General features: G+C 40.8%; 1 protein-coding gene across 1 annotated transcript; it reads right to left on the reverse strand.

Annotated features, from left to right (window-relative positions):
• On the reverse strand, positions 1 to 20153 carry elovl6 (ELOVL fatty acid elongase 6). Its single transcript, XM_084549904.1, has 4 exons — positions 19620 to 20153; positions 3569 to 3700; positions 3250 to 3401; positions 1 to 1507 (listed from the first exon to the last, which is right to left on the reverse strand). Exons 1-4 carry the CDS (start codon positions 19700 to 19702, stop codon positions 1065 to 1067), a joined length of 810 nt encoding a protein of 269 aa, XP_084406030.1. The 5' UTR covers positions 19703 to 20153; the 3' UTR covers positions 1 to 1064.
• Positions 20154 to 22091: the final 1938 nt, after the last annotated feature.

Consider the following 22091-nt stretch of genomic DNA (forward strand, 5'->3'; position numbering starts at 1 on the left):
TTTGACTTTTTTTTTTTTTTTTTTTGCTAAACATAAATATGCTTGTCCTCCATTTCAGCGTTCGGAGTCCAACAGACTGGTTTTCTTCACTGGTAGGGACCCTTTAACACAGAGAAGTGTTTGGAAACCAATGGCGAGTACTTTTCCAAGTGTGGTTGGCAATTTCTGTGAGGTCATGACAAGTGGTGAACCAGGGCACTGTCAGCATCTGTTTCCCATCATGGCCAGGAGCAGTGTGGTCATCTCAAGTCAGTTCAATCAACTTCATTCATACTTCATATCAATTATGCAACCTCCTCTGGATGACATTCAGCCATACTGTAAACTGGTGCAGGTGTTAAACATGTCTACTTTGTCTTGATATGCATATTATATTAAGATAGAGATAACCTAAGACCTGAGAAAAATATCGCATTTAGCAATGTAAGACACAGACGATACAGTGCCGTTCACCAACAGTTCACTCCAACCACCAACACTTCAGCTTCACACACTCACCAGCGTTTCAAACTTTATCGTTAACAGATTAAATCAAAAGAACAAATACAGACAACAGACACAAAAACATACTCAGATGGCTCACGTCTAATGCTGACTCCATCCATCTTCATATGTACCTCCATTTTTTTTCCCAGTATAATGTAAACTCATGATTGTGGCAGACATATTTGTTTTGTTATCTTTTAGGTTTTAAAAACGACTGAATGTAAATTCAAAAATGGGGCTTTTAAACTTCAGGACAACTTGTGATGGCTTTTCAACATGGTGGCGCTGCTTCCTCAGCATCCTTCAAAGGAGACATCACCTCCTATGAGCTGGTTTTTTTTTTTTTTTAGATGTGCACATTAGTAGTAATGCTCAAGCACAAACACCAACCATTTTATGACCCTCCCACCCACTATACCCCCACCTTTGTGCCAACTCTCCATCTTCCATCTTCCCAGCCCATTTATCTCTCTCAAGTCACTGGTCCCTGTTCTCCATTTCAAACTCCCTTTTTCCCCCCATCACCTCCCTTCTTCCCATACTTATGGCATTTTTTTTAAATGTATTTTTTTATTTTTTTATTCGCGTTTCTTGGTGACAGCCATAGCCGAAAATTTGGACTTGCCGATATAGGCTTCGTAGAAGAACTGGACAAAGAGCACAAAGTAGCTGAGGTACATGAGGGAGGACCACACAATGTTCTGCATGTGAGATGGACACTCCTGGCCCTGCTGCATCCACGAGTACACCAAGTAGTTGACCACGCAGCCCATCAACATCTGGGTGATCTGGGTCAGTGTGATGAACATGGCAAACTTGCGCGACAGCTTGAAGCCGGCCGCCCGCAAGGCATAGTAAGAGTACATGACGGCGTGGACTAAGTAGTTCATGGTCATGAACCAGCCGCCACCGGCCACCATGTCCTTGTAGGAGTACCAGGAGTAGAGCAGCACGGTGATGTGGTGGTACCAGTGAAGGAAAATGAGCTTCTGTTTCCTCAGGACGATGAAGAGAGTATCACCTGTAGGTAAGATAGTGGAAGTGAGAGGTGGACAGGAAGAGTTAATGGTAATAATTTGCCCATACAAAAACATAAAAAACAAAAAAACAACTGCAGTAATTCAACTCAATCTAAATATGCAGGAAATGCTATCTAAATGCACAATGCAAAACCACAAAGCTCTTGGCTCACAGAGGAGCACTGAACTCAAGGCTGACTAGTGGATAATCCAGTAAATAGAAAAACAAGTGGCAGCTGGATTTACTTCCTAATTTATTATCCATAATAATGCTTAGACTAATAACATCTCAACAACAAGGCTTTGCAGCTTCAGTTAAAGCATTCTTTGAATAACAAAATAGAAAGATTGCTTAACTTTGAGTTTAAAAAGTGTATTCTGTTCAGCTGGTAAAAATCAAAGAACTCGAATGGCAGTGATATTTACAACAATAGCTGACATTTTCTAAAGTGGGTGTTTTATTTTAGAAATAATATATCTCATTTCTACAACAGCATTGTGCCAGATTATGGCCTACAAATGTAAATATAGTCTGTACTTTCTTCTTTTAATTGGTGTACCATTACCGTTTATTGCATTCCCAACTGCAATAAATGACATACTGTACATAAGCATGGAGTAGTTAGCCCATACTACAGGTCTGCATTTGTTCTTTGTATTCCTGCCTGATGTGTATGAATTTAAGATTTAGCTTAAATCCGTGATTCTGAGCTGTGTGGGCACAAAGGCACCATAAGACAACAATCAGAACTAGGGAACAAAGGTAATGAGCGTTTGTTACCACTCATTCCCACTGAGAGGATCAACTCCTGGAGTTTACACACCAGTAGGACAAAGATGGGAGGAGAACTGATCTTCAGAATCCACATTTTAAGGTGAGAATAGTAAACTCGCTACATTTTAATGACCAGTATATTGGATTGTTCAGTGGTATATGACCAAGAACAACTTGGAATTAAAATAATACTAAGGAATTTACAGAGGAAAACTAGTACTTTCCAGCCGCTAAAATCTACATAGCGAAGCATTTCAACTTTGGGTTTTGAATGAATGAATTCTTGTAATTGCACTTCACCAGCCAGAGCGAGTCTTGGCTCTCTGCCAGCATTATCAGTAAAGAGCACTGGCAAATATTTATGACAATGGAAGGAATCCAAAACAAAGAATGACTTAGTTGTGCATTCAATTGCTTGGGCAAAGTGCTTTGGAAAACAATTTATAATACCCACTACCAGTGTTGTGCAAGTTCACACTAAACAAGAACTAGTTCAAAGTTCAGTTTGCAGAGATAAAAGTGAACTACTTCAAGCTCATAGTTCACATTTTTTAATTTTGAACTAAGTTCATAGACTCCAAAATGAACAGTTCACGTTCATTTTTTCTTCTTTTTTTTTTTTTTTTAATGAGCAGCCTCGAGCTATTCTATAGAATCTCTGACTGACCTACCCATCCATCCCCACCCTGTGACATTTTTTTCCTCTTAAATAACCATTGACTGTATATACTAGGAAATAACTCAAATGTTTGTGTGGATCAGCTGCTTCTGCAGTGCTGGAGGTGGCTTCTCTTTCGACTGCACCAGCCATGCTGTATGCTGTAAAGAGACTACCCTCACAGTTGGAAAAATTATGCGCTCAGTTCATAGTTCACAAAAATAGGAACATTTATATTTTAGTGGGCAGTGGTTCATGCACAGCACTGCCCACTACACAGACAAACATTTCATCAAAAGGTCCTGACTTACCAAGTTCTGGAGCTTTACTAAGTACGAAGGCGTATGCCCAGAACTTGCTGACAGGCCCATTGTAGAAGCTCTGGTCACAAACTGACTGTTTAAGCCCTTTGGTCATCAGGATGTGCATCATGTAACTCCCAGTGCGGATGGCACCAAATATACTATAGGGACAGAAAAGGAAAAGAAAAGCAAATCATTGTATTGAGGAGAGTGTGAAGGTAGTCCTTGCAATCGAGTTTAACCGTGTTCTACACCTATTCCACAGAGGTTCTGATGAGATGATAGAGCAATGTCTTATTGAGTCCAAGAAGGAATGTTGCCGTCTTACCTAAATGCAGCAAGTGTGAGAGACCATAGCACCAATGGTTTCCTCAACTCAAACTTCTCCCTCTGTTTCATGACATGGCGGCCTCCCAGGATAAAGGCAGCATAGAGTGCAGCGAAGAGAAAGGACTTCTTCCTGTAAACATAAAAAAAATAAAATAAATATATAGATATATTATATTCCCACAGGATTAGTTTTACCTGGGGACGTCATGTGATTTAGACATTACTCCCCATATGTCTATTTTCGTGGCTCATTCACAGGGGATATGCTAACTCTTCATTTTAGTCACATTCACTGACATTATCCCAGGTTATGTCATCTCTGCTACCACACCGCATGTCAGAAGTATTTATACCTTTTATCTTCGACACTTTTGACAGCTTTAGTTACTTTCCTTAATGTGAAAAATCAAACAATGCCATGAGACTGTATTGATCGCGAGAGAGAATCAAAGAACCACTAAAATAAAATCCAATACTTCACAATACACTCCTATGCACGTCATCCATCTCATCATCCTTCTCAATTTCCTTTTTCTTTTTTCTTTGCCTTATTGTTCACTGCGAGTGGGTCTGCATGCTCTGCAGCGACATCTTGACTTTGGAGCCAAACATCTGTCCAAACTTTGATATATAATACAGCCTTCATAATTCTTGAGTAAAAAACGGGCAGAAAACAGCAAACAAAACATATTCAACATACTCAATGCAACCTATTTGAGGAGTCAACACAATAAAAAAGCCTTAATGTGTAATGCAACAAAACAACCTGACAAGTGAATGCCTTCCTAAAATGCCAAGCAGCCATTTGCAAGGAAAACTGAACAAAACCATCACAAAATGATGACATTTAAGTGCATAACGCATGCAGTTATTCAACCAGTCTAACTGCTATTGTTCCTGCAGTGCCAGTAGAACAAGTACAACATAGTCTTTCTGAAACGCTAATAGCCTCCACACTGACTTCACAAGCAATGCCTGAAGTAATGATTTTACAGTTTGCTCCAACTTTCACTAAATCATTCACTTTCAGCTTTCAGTTATTGCTTCTATTAAGGTTCTGACCCCCCCACCGCCCCGTAATGTCGGTTTGCCTTAAGTGTCAGAGATCACTGCTGCACCACATGGAGGAGTTGTGCTGAAACGCCACCTGGCCCAACGGAATCTGAGGAAAAGTATTTCCCAGAGCTCAGCACAATTACAAAGCGCAGGTGGTCCGACTTGACAGACTGGATGCTGAGTAGGGACAACACAAGACTGGGGCATGCTGCCTAAAAGTAGAACAGCTTTGTCTAAAATACTGTCTGGTCTATTGGACACACAGTAGAGTTACTATCTGGAGCGGAGCAGCCAAAATACATAAAATAAACTTGAAGGTAAGTTTGCAGGTTATAAAAATGTATGCATTACCCCTTACAGGCTAAAAGACCAGACAACTATAAAGTGGAGCTAAAGAAGACACATGAGCAGCAACGCCTTTGGACAAGAATAAATAAAAGCAGAGGGCAGTGCATGAGGCATTCTTGTAGCTCAGGGACAAACAAGAGGTTATGAGTAAAACTAGCCCAAGGAGTGATGTTCTAATTCAGTGATGTTATTTTCAGAGGTTATACAATACCAACATGACGCTGAAATGAATCACAAAATTTAAATATATTACTTAGTGGAGATTATTCAATTAAATGATTCTATTTAAAGCCTTAGGTGTGTAGAAAGTAGCTCCTACTTAAGGTCAACTATCTTTGTAACACACAGTATTTACGCAGAGCTCTATACCAGACAAGTGTGCATGACTGCACTAGAAAACACTGCCAAACATTTCTCACAAAAATGTGACATATGCAAGCTGCGAGCAGTGAAACAACCTGTTCTGTTTTGCACCCCTAAGCAAAGCAAAGCAAAGTACAACAACAGCACCTGGTTTTGCTGATCAGGTGCATAGCTAGGCAAGAAAGAGGAGAAAAAAAATCCTTCTCTTTTTCTTAGCAACTTGAAAAACATGTGTGTCGAGTACGCAAAGTTCTCTTTCTGGTATGTCCTCAAAGCATTTATGTAATTTTCAAGGACATGCCGTATGTTAAGCTGAACATCAATCAGCAGTTATGTTTCCACCAATACAAGATAATTAAAAACGTCAAGATCCACTTGTCTTTCCAATGTATTTTCAAAAACAACTCACTCTATTTGAAACTCACTCTATTGCCATCACTATTACACAGTGTTTTTCATATTATAACTGTAACCAAGCAGGAAAGTCAGACAAGATGAGAACAAAAGTGTGTGCAGTAACATTGTGGGTTGTTTAAAATAAAGGACAACATTGTGTGTTGGTATTTAAGGCCGAAGGACGCCACCTCACTGTTCTAGCAGCAAACCCACCAACTGATTTAGGCCACCACCGCTGAACAGAGGACAAAGCAGTTCAGTCAAAGTCAAAAGGAGCTGCTTCCACGGAATGACAACAGAGTTGCGCTGCAGAATGACATCACTGTTCCTCAACTACACATGAAGGAGGGGTGAAGGGAGCAACACACAACACAGTGGCCCACATACTGAAGTGATTGCCAAGGAGAAGGCTTCTCAGCACTCCCCTGCACTGTACTGTCACCCAAGGTTAAAGGTCAGAGTGATATATGGCCTGAGCTCTGCAAGAGCACCTTGTAGGCATTATGAGACCATGCAGACCCAACATAAGATCAAGTACATATTTACAGTTCAACCAGCAGAAAATGTACTTAAAATTGAAGCTATGTAACTTTTGAAAGAAGACATTTTTCTCAGTCATAAGCAATAAAACACATTTGCTCCATGACACTTTTTCGCTACCATCTAGCATGTTCTGGTTATTAGGTTTTATTGCTAATATTAGATTCGATTTTTGCTGATTTTGCAACTTAAAGACATAAACACACTGAACATGTCAGTGGATATCTGACTGATTTGAGGAAATAAGAAGAGGGTGCCCAATACCTTGATCAATTGACGATCAAGATTGACTGGTAGATCGCGATCGACCGGTAGATCGCGAGGACAGTGCGGGTATATCGCATGCCATTAAAAAAAAAATAATAATAATAATAATGTTTTAGATGTTAGTCTATCTGTTGCACCTCCAAAACAAACACCAAGACAAACGTTCATCTTTTTTTTTGTTTTTTAATTTTTATTGCAACATGCCCTCAGTTCAGCAGCATACATCCACAGCCATGCACAACATCAACAACAACTAAGACTATAGTCTTTCTTAAAGACAACACTGTTTTTCTAAAGGTGCAGTGCACCAATTAGCTCTCAAGCCAAAAAAGTGTGCGCATCCCTGATGTACAGTATACAGCGATCGGGCACAACATTAAAACCACTGACAGGAGAAGGCAATGACACTGACCATCTTGTGACAATTCAATGTTCTACTCCGAAAAGTTTGGACTTGGCATTCATGTGGATGTTACCTAGACATGTACCACCCACCTAGACCTGATCAGGCCCCCCCACCCCACAGCAATGACAGCCATACCCAGCAGGACACACACAAAAACGTTTTAGAAACAACTCAAAAAAACATGAAGAACAGTACAAGGTGTTGACCTAGGCTCCAAATTCACTAGATCCCAAACTGATCAAGTATCTGTGGGATGATCCACAGAGGCCCCTCCCCTCAACCCATAGGACACACAGGCCCCCACTAACAACATTCTGTTGCCAGACACCACAGAACACCCACAGAAGGCCCATGTTCATTCTCTGATGAGTCACAACTGTTTTGGAGGCACAATAGAGACCTACACAATATTAGGAAGGTAGTCATAATGTTATGCCTGATTGGTGTATATCAGTAATAAAACTATAGTTAGTATTATTACTCTAAGTCACATAAATTACAGAGGAACTCTATGATACAACTAAAAAGATTAACCATAAACTCAAGCAATCATAACCTTAAAAGCCTTGTTGACTGTTACTTTGACAGACCCCTGACAAGAACCTGCTCTGCTAGTCCTGACCGGTTTGACTTGTAGTTTTGCATATAAGCAAATGTTCACACAAAGACCTCTGTTATCAGACACTATCCTGAAACTGTTGCAGTGTGCGATATATATATTTTTATTTATTTATTAATTTTTAAGGAAGGAACAATGCTCCGATCTGGTTTCGCAATATCGACAAATTTAAAGTGAAGATAGCATGTTGCAGTATACTTACAAGATTAATTATATTGCTGTCAGGAAAATAATAAAGGGTAAAGAAATCCAAGGGCATGGTCAAAGATGACAAGTTGGTTGAGGTGGTGGGGGAGGTGCTGCTGCTCTTGTCTTTGCAAAGCCCCCTGAAGGACCAGCTGTTGTCTGCAGTCAAAGGAATCTATAGGGCTTTTTTAATACATGCCAAACTGACATTAAGGGACAAGGGGCAACAATGGCTACACAGACTACAGCCATCAGCCAACAGGCACATACGTACTGCACTGGATTGGTATTGGATGAATTGAGAGGAAATAATGCTCCATACATGTAGGTTGCTGTAGTCTGCATTCATTCAAAAAGTCTAATTTTCATACAGGGCTTATCACTTTTTCTGTGGTCTCTGATTCCACATTTTCTGAATATTATGAAAATGTTCAGATAAAAGAGGAACATTTGTGCGCCCTGCTGACTTTGTCATATGCACTTCTAAGTCTCCTCTCTTGTGCTGGTTCGCCAAGATGAACAGCAACAAGCGTCCAACTAGTGCCAGTGGTGCAGGACACATAAAAAAAAACAAAAAAAAACGAAAGAAAAATTTGAAAAAGGCCGTTTGAAAGCACTGACCAGATTCAACCTAGGTCAAATCACTGAATTTAATACTTGTGAAATAGTGACCAGCAGTCTGTATTTCCAATGATGTAATGATGTGACGCAATCCAAGCAACAACAGTGTTCTTTTTCCTAATCATAACCCATTGCTCTCTCACGCTCTCTTTCTGTTCTCAGCTCCCTCTCACAGCCCAGGTGACAGATACTGCACCAGCACGCAGCTTTTTCTGTAGATGTGCTGTCACATCTCAATGCAGCCATAAGAAAGGTTTGACAAAGCCGGCAATGTTACATATTCCACGTCTGAGGGTGCCTTATTTGAGAAACCAGTGTGAATTTACATCATCCCTTCACACTTTCATGTGCCTCCACATTCCATCCCCCATCATCAGTACTGAGATGATGGGGGATCATTTTTTTTTTTTTTTTTACTTGAAACAAACTGAACTTGGTTGCTCTAGAAAAAGCCAACATACATGTGACATATAGATATATATGCTTCAACATCTCCACAGATTTCTGCCTTTTGTGTTTTGGTGTACCCTTGATTATCTTATTCGTCCAATACCAATCCAGTTTCATCTTCTGAAATAACAAGCCACATACACTGAAGTATATGAGAAAGCGGGTGACGTGCTGGACACATGATGTAGAAGGAGTCTTTCATTTATCTCTTACGGCAAATGAATCCTTTGATTGATAGCAAAAGGCCATGGAACACCAGACAGAAGGAGCTGTGGAAGGAAAAAATCCTTGAAATCCAAATGAAAAATGTAATGAAAAAAGCAAACACTGCAACTAGCTCTGTTGATTCTGACTTATGTCTACACGGGACAATATATTAGAGGGCTGTGGCAATAGGCTTGACTCTGCTGTTTGTCAAAGCGGGCCGAGGCAGCACAAATGAAAAACTACAACGTCAGAGCTCTTTTGGGAAGGGTCAGCACGGAGTGGTAACAAAATCAGCAGAGCTTTCTGGCCTGCTCTAAGGCTGGAAACAGAAGCTCTACTCCAAATAAGAGTAAGCAGCAGTTTCACTGTAAAAACATTGAAATAGACTTCACCTTTTATGGAGAAGTCAGAGCCATAATATAAATTATATAAACAAATGTGAACTCAAGTATGCCTTATTTTGTTAAAACATGTATTACAGTATAAAAGTATGCAAGATGTCTGTAAAAGTCCTAAGTTTTCCAGGTCATGGTCATACATACAAACAAACAAGCTGAAATTACTTTCTTGGAAGACGTTTCAGTTCTGTTTTTTGGAAACAGTATACAAGATAAACAGTGACGCCTTAGACTGTGATCAATGTGTAAAACAAGGAGTAAGGGCTGCTCAGTGAAGTAGGTAAGGTATCTCCGGTATCTCCGGTATCTCTTCTCATGTGTGATTGTTATCGCAGGGTGAGGTCTGGGCGCTGGCCCAGTTGCTGCCAAATTGTGCTGAATATCTGTCCCTGTCTGACAGAGTTAAGAACATAAAGCCAACAAACCTAAACATCTACAGCTGCCCTGTGCTACTTATGTCCACACCACCTGCCCACAGCAAATACTTTTCACTAAAAATAATGTTCATCAGGCTGGTCCAACACACATTATTCAGATTAAGATAGCAAGTCTAAACATCAAGTTAAATTACCGTGAGACACACCCGGGTACTTCCATCTATTGTAACCTCTTAATTTCAGTGCATGATATAATAAGAATGTGACCATCCCCTCCCCCACTGGCAGTGTTGTATAAAGCTGGTGGATAACCTGCTGCGGAACTTAGATCTGTATTAGCAGGTCCAGGAGATTTCACCTGTTATGTAATCCTGCTTTTGCCGTCTCAGGGTGAATCTACACGCCGGTGACAGTGAGCTGGTGAGTGTCTCACCAAAGTGTGCGATCACAGTGTCACAACTGCATGTAAAACAAATGCGTGCACAAAGGCATTTGCATCTCTAGACATTTGCCAGCGTTTTCTGTATCCTAAACGGGAGAGGCAGTGTGAGTTACTGTGTGAGAAAAAGAAAACCATAAAACGTCACTGAGAAGTGCTGTAAATAAGAACTAGCTCTTACAGGATAATCTGTTATCCGGGAAGTACCAGTTAGTAATGTGGTCACCAGTCCTAGTTACAGTATGCGGTAAGGACGGCACAGGGGTGTGGTGGTTGTAGGTGTGCATGTGAACATTCCGGGTTAGCCCTGTGATAGACTGGAGAACTGTCCAGGGTGTACCCTGCCTCTCGCCGCCCTGTGACCCTTCACAGGCCAAGCAGAAGATGAGTCTAATAAGCCTAATAAGGCTTTAAAATGATCGTACTCATAAAACTGCTATCACTCACTGGTTTAGTTCATCTGGAGGCGTGCATAAAAGGGCAAATTATCTATTCAATATGAGAGTGTTTTTGTTGAGCGGTAATTATTTCAGTCTGCTGAGTGCTTAAGAACATCTTGAGTCATTATCAGTCCAAGAAGCAGAAAAAATGGCTTCTAGCAAGCTTACACTGCACAGCTGTCAACAGTATCAACAACAATGTGCCCATTTTTATCAAGTCAATGCATGCTGATTGTGCCTCGATACTGCAGACCCACTGTCTTAACCTGGGTGTCTAAGGGTGGTTGGTCAACATGAAACATGTAGGGCATACAGACGACAAATAACATCACAATAAAACCTGGCTCAGAAAGACTATTTCACTAAACTTTCTCTGATAAGCCCATAATAATACATACAAAATATCTTCATCCTCAAAAGGAAACCACACTCCTAAAATGGGTTTTTAGGTAGATGTACAATAATGAAAGCCATTCAAGTCTGTGAATCAAATCATGTGTCCAACTCACATGTCATCCCAGCCATCAGTGTGAAATAGTGTAGTATATTTAGTGTGACAGGCATCACAGATTTTGGAAAAGCGTCACTTTCACTCACACCGTGTTGTAGAATTAGACATAAATTGGAAGACCATGGTACCTTAACTGAAGATGTGCGTGAAGCAGCAGCCTGTTATTGCGGCCCCGTCTTCATCTTGTGTTTTTTCGTTGTTTTGTGGATTACATGTTGTCGTTGTAATTTCCCCACAGGGATGAATAAAGTCCTGTCTATATCTAGTCATCTATCGAACTAAAAAATGCTCCAAATAATTTCAAGTACACTGGTCACTGATCACTGGTGTTGTACTAATACTTTGGTGAACAAATTCCAAGTTAATGTCTATAGGCGCACACAAACACAAACACACACACACACACACACAATAAAGCACAGGGTTACAATAATGGGTTCCTGGAGCTTTAGAGGACAGAAATGCAATTAAATACTGTATGCAGGCCACATTCTGCTGATAAGGAGTTGATGGATAGAACATGGAAAGAAATGCTGCAATGCACCAGACAGCGGAGGGAAGCAGATGGCTAACTAATAGCTGATGCTATCATATAGGTTTCAAAATGTTTTTAAAGCACTATGAAATTCTGCAGGAAGATATTCTGATGTTAGCTTGAGGCAATTTGGCCACCGAATAGACATTTAATCCTAATTTAATTATAGTCAAACTTAGTGACTGAACCCTTTAAGAGATTACAAGGCACATTACTGTGTCCTTTCTGAAAAGCATTACATCAGACATACAAGCTGTCTATTACACAAATCATTTTTAACCTACGTCACCAAAAGAGTGACTGATGAAAGTGACAATTAGTATTGTCTCATTTAATTGGAAGCCCATTATTCTTAATGTATTTTCAATGATATGCAAAGAAGCTCGGCACACAGTGTTCAACATAAAAGGACTGCCAAAGGAACTGCTCTGTCCTTTGTGTGCGTCTAAGGTTTTCCTTGACAGTGTGATGGAATATGAAAGTGAAACCAGAGCCCAGCAACACTCCAGGCAGACCTTAATTCCTTAGGAGCCAGCCGGCCGGCCCACATCTCCGTCTCTGGCCGCACCAGTCGTGAGAAGGAGAGCAGCCGAGCAAACATCAAGCCTGGGGTGGATTCTGGGTTGAAGTGGTCAGGACTCATCAGCATCACTATGTGCTGCTCTCATTAAAATAGCAGCAGTATGCAGAAAAAAAGGCTACAGCTGTAGGACCATCAAGAGGAACATCTACGATCGCACTGGATAGAGCAGACAGCTGAGCATAAGAATTTAGTATATTTATGTTCAGATTATAAATATATAAATTATATCCTAATTCAATCCTAACTTGATCCTAATTCGCTTTACCCTAACTATACCAACCCCTTCAACATCTTCTGCATAGCATTATGCATCCTTTGTAAGTAGCCGTTCTTTCAAGAGAAAAATGGAAGCAACGGTGAAATGCTACCCTAATGCCAAATTTAATCCGGCGTGTCTATTGGTCTAATCCATCCAACAGTAAGACTCGAGAAACAATAGGCTGGACTGCTCTTAGGCTGAATACGTAACATGAGACTGAGAGGGAAGTGTGTTATCTCCTCAGGCCATCAAAGCCCCGAAACCTGACCTTCAAGATTTGTCATAAATGATGAATAAATGTGAAGCTACTGTTAATAAAGCAACATTTCTGAACCTCTTAAAAATCTGCAAGGACCACCTGAAATTCCAGCTCCAGTTTTAAAAAGAGCAAAGCAGCCAAATCATATAAATAGAAGGAGTAAACATTAACAGTCAGACCGCAACAGAGATCTCATTGCTCATTCTCGCTGCAGAATTCTGGGACTCTGCATCCCTTGTTATCAGCCCAAAGCAAAACCATCAGAGATCCATCAAAAGTGTGCAGACCCACAGGGACGCCATCTACACCAGAGGCTTTTCAATAACAGAACACAGATTCCAAGCAGCCTGAATATTAATGAGGAATGATGACGTCTGTGGGGGTGAGTCAGCAGATTGTAGATGGCTGTAACAGCAGGTAACATCTCTGTTTTGGATTGTAAGGACACAATGGGAAAACAAGGTAATCTAAATGTCAGGCGACAGGTTTCACCCTATACGCTACACTATAAGGGCAATAAAACGAGTCGCACTGCCAACGCACACTGTGATGGTGGCCGTTTAATCCTCGGTACTACAGTATATTGCATGCTGGCCTGATTTTCATGTTCTGTTGTGCTTGCTTTGCAATGCTTACCGATGACCGCAGCAAGACGTAAGCAGTTCTGCAACGAAGCAGCTTAGGTTTTGATAGAAGTATAGGTAGGAAGACAGGATTTTCATTTGAAGTAAGATAATCTAGTCTAAGAAGCGAACCAGATGCAACAACTACAGATTCAAGCCCACATGTGACCATTGCATTTGGCCAGATGCACGGCCATCTCTCGAAACTTGCTACATATCTTAAAGCGACATTTTGAATAAGCCGTACGCGTTCGTTGAGACACCCTTTATTTAGCATAAAATGAGAGAGAACAAGATCTTACATCGCAGAAAGTCACACATTTTGTCATATCACACTAACAAAAGCACAATTACTACAAAAGTTACAAGAGTAGACTCAGTGTTTCCTTGATTAACTGAAGTGTAAGATTTAAACAAAAGCTGTAAGAGGACAGATTTATGACAGTAGAGATTCACCCATATTAATGTCAGCTAGCTGAGAAGTGCACCATTTTAATTAACACAATAAATCTTTGCTCCAAGTCGCAATGTGATGCCGACACTTCTGAAATAAGATAGATAGATAGATATATAGGTTTATGTGTCCACTTATGTACGCCAAAATGATGGTGTTATTTGATATGCTACTTCAGTTCACAGGAGTATTTGTTAGTGGACAAAAATTTTAAACGGTGTCGTGTGTAATGTGGAAATTCAAGCTCTCCTGCCCCTACACTGCTATGCTCTCATGGTGCTTATGTACTGTTTGTTAAAGCAAAGTCAAGGCACAGTGATGACAATGTCACAAGGTTTAGGTTCATGTCTCCTTCCTCTTGCCAGTCTTCTTACAAATTCGTCCTTAATTGCCCTCGCTTTACAATGCTGAGCTGTCTGCCTCCACTCTCCAAGGAAAACATCAGATCGGTGTACCAGTCTCCATTCATCCCTGCAAAACAATGACACACACACACACAGTATACACCGTGTACAACGTCTACAGGCGTCTTGATGTTTCGAAACACGTGAATTATTTTAGCTGGGACTCTACACTCGACAGAACTTTTGTTTTCTAAGCAAAAAGACTTAGCTGTCACCCATTAAATGATGAAAAATGACACAGGCTGCTTTAAGAATATCAACTGAAGTTCATTAATCACTAAAATTATATTTGAACTCTGAAAGTCAATCAAGAACAAGTCTTAACATAGTCTGACAATGTTAATAAAAGGAAAGAAATGAAACATTATAATGAGGCCATCGCTAAGAGTGATAGTGGTCTGCAGCTTATTCCTACAACCTGTCCTACCGGCTGAGACGTTCTGATTGTATCATTTAATCATCAATCATCATAAGCATGCACAACAGTGGCACTGCAACGCTTAGTGTAAGGCTAGTTGAGAGCCGCTTGTATTGCTCCTCGCTAATGTAATCATGCCTTTATGTGCACGTTTCTACTCTCTGGCAATATGAAAGTCAAATTTCAGAGACAATTTACATTCATGGTGATATCCAAACTTAAATTTGCCTTACCTTTAGGGTCTGATAGATTTAACTCCAGTCATCCATCAGCAGGGATCTTATGTCTCTTGCGGTCAGCTGGACCTCGCCATTACAAATGAAGGTTTCAAAATTGTACACAGGTTTCTATATTACAAGTAAATGTGTGTTCCCTTGAAGCACTTGCTGGGCAGGGACGGACTAGAGCTAGCAAAGGTGTGTGACGAAACATTTACTGCATCGCTGTAATTTGGCGGATCGACCTATGAATCATCCGGACTGATATATTATCTATTATAAGCCTACAGCAGATACGTCACTTGATAGCTATTAAAAATTGCAGCACAGAAATGGCTCTTTCAAGAGCAATAAGTTAAAAAAAAACATGAATCAGTTCTCTTATACAAGTTGTAACACCCAAGAATAATAGCTAACACTGGGGCACATACCGTAAATTCCGGACGATAAGCCGCTACTTTTGTCACTTGCTTTGGACCCTGTGGCTTATACAACGGCGGATGGATTTTTACAGCTAACGGTCACCAGGGGCGCACTATCATGTCATAGACGATGACACGAGGATTAAGAACTGACTTTTCTGGTATAGTAGGCTGGTTATTTTGATACAGTAAACGGCCGTGTTACTGCACCTTTACTGCTGTGTTGGCTGTTTTCGAAAAAGATGCTGGTTATTTAGTTGAGCAGCTGGGTTTCTGCACTTTTGCTGCCGTGTTACAGGCAAGCACATTTAAAAACGAATTAAATGTAGCCATTTAACGTTATTGCCTCGTCAAGCGTTGTAAGCTTTGTTTTTTGTTATACTGCACTACGGTAGGCCTACTATGACTGCAGGAAGTACGCTAGGAGCGCACCGTTGTATTATTTGTGCACTGCACGAATGCTGTTTGTAATGTCAAAGATGTGAAAGTTTGATCGATAGATTTTTTTGTTTGATTGATCGAAAGATTTATGTTTTGCGTTTCCAAACAGTAATTTCTGTCCCGACAATCCCCTCCGTGGTAGAAGAAACCCTTACGGTAATTAAACATTAAAACACCAGCGGTTTATAGTCGGGTGCGGCTTATAGTCGGGTGCGGCTTATATATGGAACAATCTGTAGTTTCCCCAAAATTTAGCTGGTGCGGCTTATATTCAGGTGCGCCTTATAGTCCGGAAAATACGGTAGTTCTAATACTAGAGCATGGACCTCACCCCATCCATCAACAAATAATAAGCAATACACCGAGCATTTTTCCGGAGAATAAACATATTCCCCATGACTATTTAGCTTAAAAGATCAACAAAATGCATATATCACAAAATACCAGAACTGCAAAATAATAAATAGAAACGATGACTATTGAAGGAATGGATGAGGGGTTTCTGTGCTGGAGTTGCATGAGTCACTTATCCATAGTCACTGGGTTACCAACAGTAGATGGTGATCGGCATATAACCAGTTTAAAATAAAGGCCTAAAACAAGGGACACTTAAAAAAAATCAATATCAATTCAAGAGTACACCACATTTAGACACCACACTGTCCCTACTTTGCATTGCTCTCACTCAGTCATTTCCGGCAGGCAACTGAAGCCATTTTATTGCCCCCAGATTCCATTGACAAAAACTTTTCACCTCACAGCACACAGGAGTTGCGAACTCTGGTGATTTAACACGGCACTTTACATCTGAACTTGTGTGTTAACACACCAAAGTCATAAACTAACCAGTCCAGGCAGCGGTAGACCAGCAACTCCCCTGTTCTTTGAGGTTAAATTACCGTTTTTGTCAATGGAGTCTGGAGGCCTCGAAGAGAGCATAGATCGATATAAAGACTTCAGTTCTCCATCCAAGGCTGTCTAATGGCAAAGTAAAGTGGTGATAATATTGTAAACACACCATACACTTAAAGTACACTTATTAAAGGGGTTAAAGTTAGGGTGGCTAATGTAGCTAAAGTACATTTTGCTGCTGAGCACATCCGTGCCAGTTCATTGCTGTCTCTTTATGTCCTTCTTCAAACTATCTGCTGTAGGTAATACACTGGGTAAGTACATCATACAAACACACTACAAGAAAACCCTACCATCCCTTGCCTCAACAAAAGCACTCAGTAATGATGAAACCCGCCTATTATTTATATTCCTGTGCAATTAATATTTATGGTCTTGGTCTGTCTGTGAATGTGATTGTTTGAGTGAATGCTGTAGAGTATTTTATGTGCTTTTGTATTTTATTAATTTTAAACGCAGATGGCCATTTTGCAATTTTGTTGCATCATACATACAGTGATAATAATGACTTCTCATTTCTAACAGTCACTTTTTCTGTTTATTATAATTTATTTGTAAGTTTGGTTGTTTTGTTTTTGCATGTTACTTTTAATAGGAAGAGAAAGCAAATGTGCTCAAAGCAAATTCAGGCATCCTGAGTTCTAAGTGTCCCAAGTGTTACACAGAACTAACCATTAAACAACAACTTTCTTTTATGCATGATACATGCCTCCAAACTACTTTTTTTATTTTCTTGTATCTCGCGCTTAGGCCATAAAAACATGTCACACATACTCAGCTCCTCCCTGTACATCATGATAAACAATAATAAACAACCTATCAAATCATATTCCCCATAGTCATTTCCTGTATCTGCCATGTGCACTGGCCCAGCCTGACATCCTCCAGTACTGGAACAGCAGAGAGGTCAGCACAGACCAGCCGCAACGTGATTGGCTAACGCTCTGTCAGCAGACATCAGAGCTTGCACGTTATTGGTCGGTTGTCAGTACCATGGCATGGACAGCTCCTACACATTGCACCCATGGTGTGTCTTTTTTTCCAGTGAGTAACCTGGTCTAAGGTTGGCTCCAAGTACTCTCCAGGGGAAATTCATTTAAAAAAATAATAGTCTAAACATCTAAATACGACTCTTTTCCTATTATTGACCGAAAAAGACAGATGAAAGCTTCTGTCTCGGCATGTGCAGCCTTTTTTTTTTTTTCTTTCCCCACACCCAGTGCCACCAAATGCTTAATGAAGCTTATGCTAACTTTACGCATGACTCATTTTGTTTGGTTTAGAACCGTTTCTTGCCCGACCTGGCATGGACCTGGACAATAATGACCTTTCAGTGAGTTCATACACAGGACGGTTGGATGGACTGGCACATGACCTACATATGAATCACATCAATGCACATAACCACGAAGCAATATTTACTCAACCGTGGTGAAATATTAGTGACGTTACCTTTAGTATAAAGCCTGGCAGACACCACCTTGGGCAAACAGTGACACATATCTGTGAGTTTATTTTAAAAAACTTACCGCCTATAACTCAGTAGTATAGTAATTCCCAAGGAACATGCGCACTTGCCTGACCATTAGGCACACTAGTTATAAAAAACAAAAACAAAACAAAAAAAAAAAAAAAAGCTTCCTAACATAACAGTCCTGAGGCAAATCTCTATGAAGATTATGGTATTCAGCATTTGTTTAAAATAACTGAGATGTTGATTCAACTGTGTTTTCATTTCGGAGGCTGCGGTTTGTAGTACTATTGTATTGAGTTGAACTGTTGCACGATTCTATTATTTTGACAGCCCCATTGTTAGTTTGTGGGTTAAATAAAAGAACTGAATACTGTTCAACAGCAAACACAAACTACATCCTCCGTAATACCCACACAACTTAATCACTACCTTTTCTACACTCCAGAACTGCTATGTTAGAACTAATTTGCTTTCACCGGTGTACCCAATGAACTGCCAAGTGAGTGTAGTTTCTGCTAAAAATGTCTGTTATTGTCGATAACTGAAAGAATGATAATATTAATCTTTCAATTAATGGAAGAGAAATAACATTTTGATACTGCAGCCTGTCCGCATTTGCTGTTGTCCTTTGAATACAGAAAATCTTTAGGTTGGACAAAGCCAACTGTTTGGAAAGACAGCTTGGTTTCTGTAGGCTTGTGATGTCCAACTGTATGTTAAGCACTGATGCAATATTCTAGCCTGTTTCTACGTGTGATTCATTGAGAATTTGTAAATAACACTAATAGTATTCTGTTCTATATGTTACCTTTACATTATCCATACACAACTCCATCAATTTTGTGGGATAATCTTCAAGATGCACGTACAGCAGCTTAGTTAAACAGAATTGAAAGACATTAACAGACATTTTTCTTTCAAATGGTCAAATGATAAAATAATGGGGGTGACTGATGGACATGTAGCTGGGTCTGTCCACGTCTCAGTAAATGGCTGGGCCGGCGGCTGGGTGGATGAGGCGGCTGGAGGAATGGATGACCTTTACAATAGTGTCGCGTTGCTGATACCGTGCGAATAAATTAGAGGAAATCAAGGACAAATCCTTCCCGTGAAAGACTAACGCCGAGCCGACAGGACAGAAGTGTGTGGCGGCTGCGACGTATTCACATGCGGCTGAAGGCCTGCGCGAATTTTGCTCATTTATTGAAGCCCAGGCAGTAATTTGCGGATGATGACAGCGAGCCCGGTTTAATAGGTTTAATCCCAGCGAGCGGGCGAGCGAGTCGGATGCATGTGCGCCGTTACAGCCACCGATCCGGTTCTCATTTAGCGTGCGCCGCGTTCGGTTTGCCGTCAATGTGGGATTAAAATAAAAAAAAAAAAAAAAAAAAGCGAGGCGCTATTCGCCACAGTGCCGCCTTACCAGTTCTCCTGCATCCATCGGATGGCTTCGTCCTCGTTGAACTGCCTCTCGAACTCGTATTCTTGCAGAGCTAGCACCGACATGGTCACTGCGCTGTGTCTCTCTTCACGCCAGTGAAACAAGACGATTCTCGTGCCGTTTCTCGTTTAGTCTGTTCCCTCGCAGCCTTCGACTCTCATCGCCCGCGGTGCCGTCAGGACCTCGCGGTTGTGCGCGAGCAGCTCGGCGGTAGCAGCAGCACCTTCCTCCTCCACCGGCTGACAAGAGCCTACGCCCTCTTCCTGGGGAGGGTGAACCCCGGGTCCTAACGCCGTCAGTTTTCATCTTTTCTACCAATGAGTTGCCTTTTTGAATTCAGTTCTACTATTATTATTTATTTATACTATTCTAGCCATTTAATTTATCTTTATGTCAGGTTTTAAATGTTATTAATGATCACAAATAGGCAGGTCTAAGTGCATGTGTTCATACCTAGCATTAAAAGGCATCTCCATGTGCACCTCGAGTGACCAGTTGTGATCAGATCACATAAAATTATATATGCTGACCAGGCATAACATAATGACCACTGACAGGAGAAGTTAATAACATTGACCATCTTGTGACTATTCAATGTTCTGCTGGAAAACTTTTGGACCTGGCGTTCATGTGGATGTTACTTAGACATGTAACACCCCAGGCAACCCCACCCCATAGCAATGACACTCCTTGATTGCAGCAGCCATCCCCAGCAGGATGCAGACTTTCACACACACAAAACGCTTTAGAAACAACTAGAAAAACATCAAAAACAGCACAAGGTGTTGACCTGGCTTCCATATTCTCTAGATCCCAAACTGATCAAGTATCTGTGGGATGCACTGGAATAAGCCTGATCCACAGGGGCCCTTCCCCCAACCCATAGGACCTAAAGCCCGCCACTAACAACATTCTGTTTCTAGAAACCACGGGACACCCTTAGAAGGCCCATGTCCATTCTCTGATGAGTCACAACTGTTTTGGAGGCGCAAGGGAGGGAATAGGGAGTCATAATGTTATGCCTGATCGGTGTATAATATATATTTATTGTATAGAGGTTGTTACATTTCTGGGGCGCACGTCAGGCTCTGGTGAAGGCCACACCATGAATTCCATGCAGAAACCACCCAGTAACAAGTGGACAACTCTCAGCACATGTGCGAATGGACCCAAGAAACACTGAGGACACATTGAGATCCGCTTGCACAGATTATGATTGGAGGTGGTCAGGGCCACATTTGACCAAATTCTTTTGAGTATGGTCTATACTTCCAAAATGGATATGCAAATGGCCTACACCATTTAAAAGTATTTATACTGAAACAACAGCGTGAATCTGGCCCTCATAGGCTCTGTTTAGACATGGTATGAACATCCACTATGGGTGATCATATCACAAGAGGGCAGCTCTAAGTGCACGTGTCCATAGCTTGCTTTAAAAGGCATCTCCAGGTACATCCATCTGAAGTACGAAGAAAATCTGGTTGTTCACATGTAGTCATATAACATGTGCATACTTAAGAGGTGTGACTTGACTGCTGGTATTCCAGTGATGTAATGAAGCCGATACTCGACTAAACAGAAACCTGCTTTACCCCCATTTAAAACCTGTTTTGTGTAGTTGTCTTTGGATTTTAGTTCAGGCCGCTAATGGTAGCAAAGACACATTTTCATTTTCCAGAATTTGAAGAAGAGATGAACAGAGCCAAATCCAGTCAGGACTGTAATGCTTGTAAGCACAATTATTACATAATGTATCACTGCATTGCACAATCATTGTACACGCTGAAAGACATTTGTAATGATTGCTTTATCAGCTTATGCAGGTGTGCAGCATATTTCTTCATCCATCAAAAAGATAAATGGTCACGCAGCGCCATTGTGGCTCCACCTGAATGAACTCTCACCTAGATATGGACGACAAGGCTGCACACACATACTGCACTGTCGTGCTTTCAGATGTGCAGTACTTAACTAGTACTTTTTCAACACTGATACTCAGACTTTGGATGGTGGGGTGATGATATCTACTGAAGATATTGCAATTTGACTTTCAGGGTTTATCATTTACACAAAGCTAATACACAAATACTGGCAAAAATCACCTGAGTCCAAGTCCGAGTTGCATTTAATTGATTTCTTGTGACATCATGTGTACTGTACAGATCGGCAGGAAGAAACAAATGATTCCTGTTTGAGTTTCCCTGCTACAAGTTATTTACCATACCAAGGAGAGACAAGGATTTCTGTTAAAAACACACAGGCATTGTTTCCAGTGTGCTTTATTAGCTTTCCAGAGCATGGTATTATTTCAAACAGATAGTAGTTGCACGTGTAAAGGTGGGTCAACAAACCTGTATTTGCTGCTGATGCTGATTGAAATGCTACCCTTCAGGACAAAGAGAAGACCATAGATACAGAAACATTTGTTAATAAACCTGTTGCTCCAGTACA

Source organism: Chelon labrosus, assembly GCF_963514085.1.
Source record: "Chelon labrosus genome assembly, chromosome: 8".
In the NCBI taxonomy this organism is placed as follows: Eukaryota; Metazoa; Chordata; class Actinopteri; order Mugiliformes; family Mugilidae; genus Chelon; species Chelon labrosus.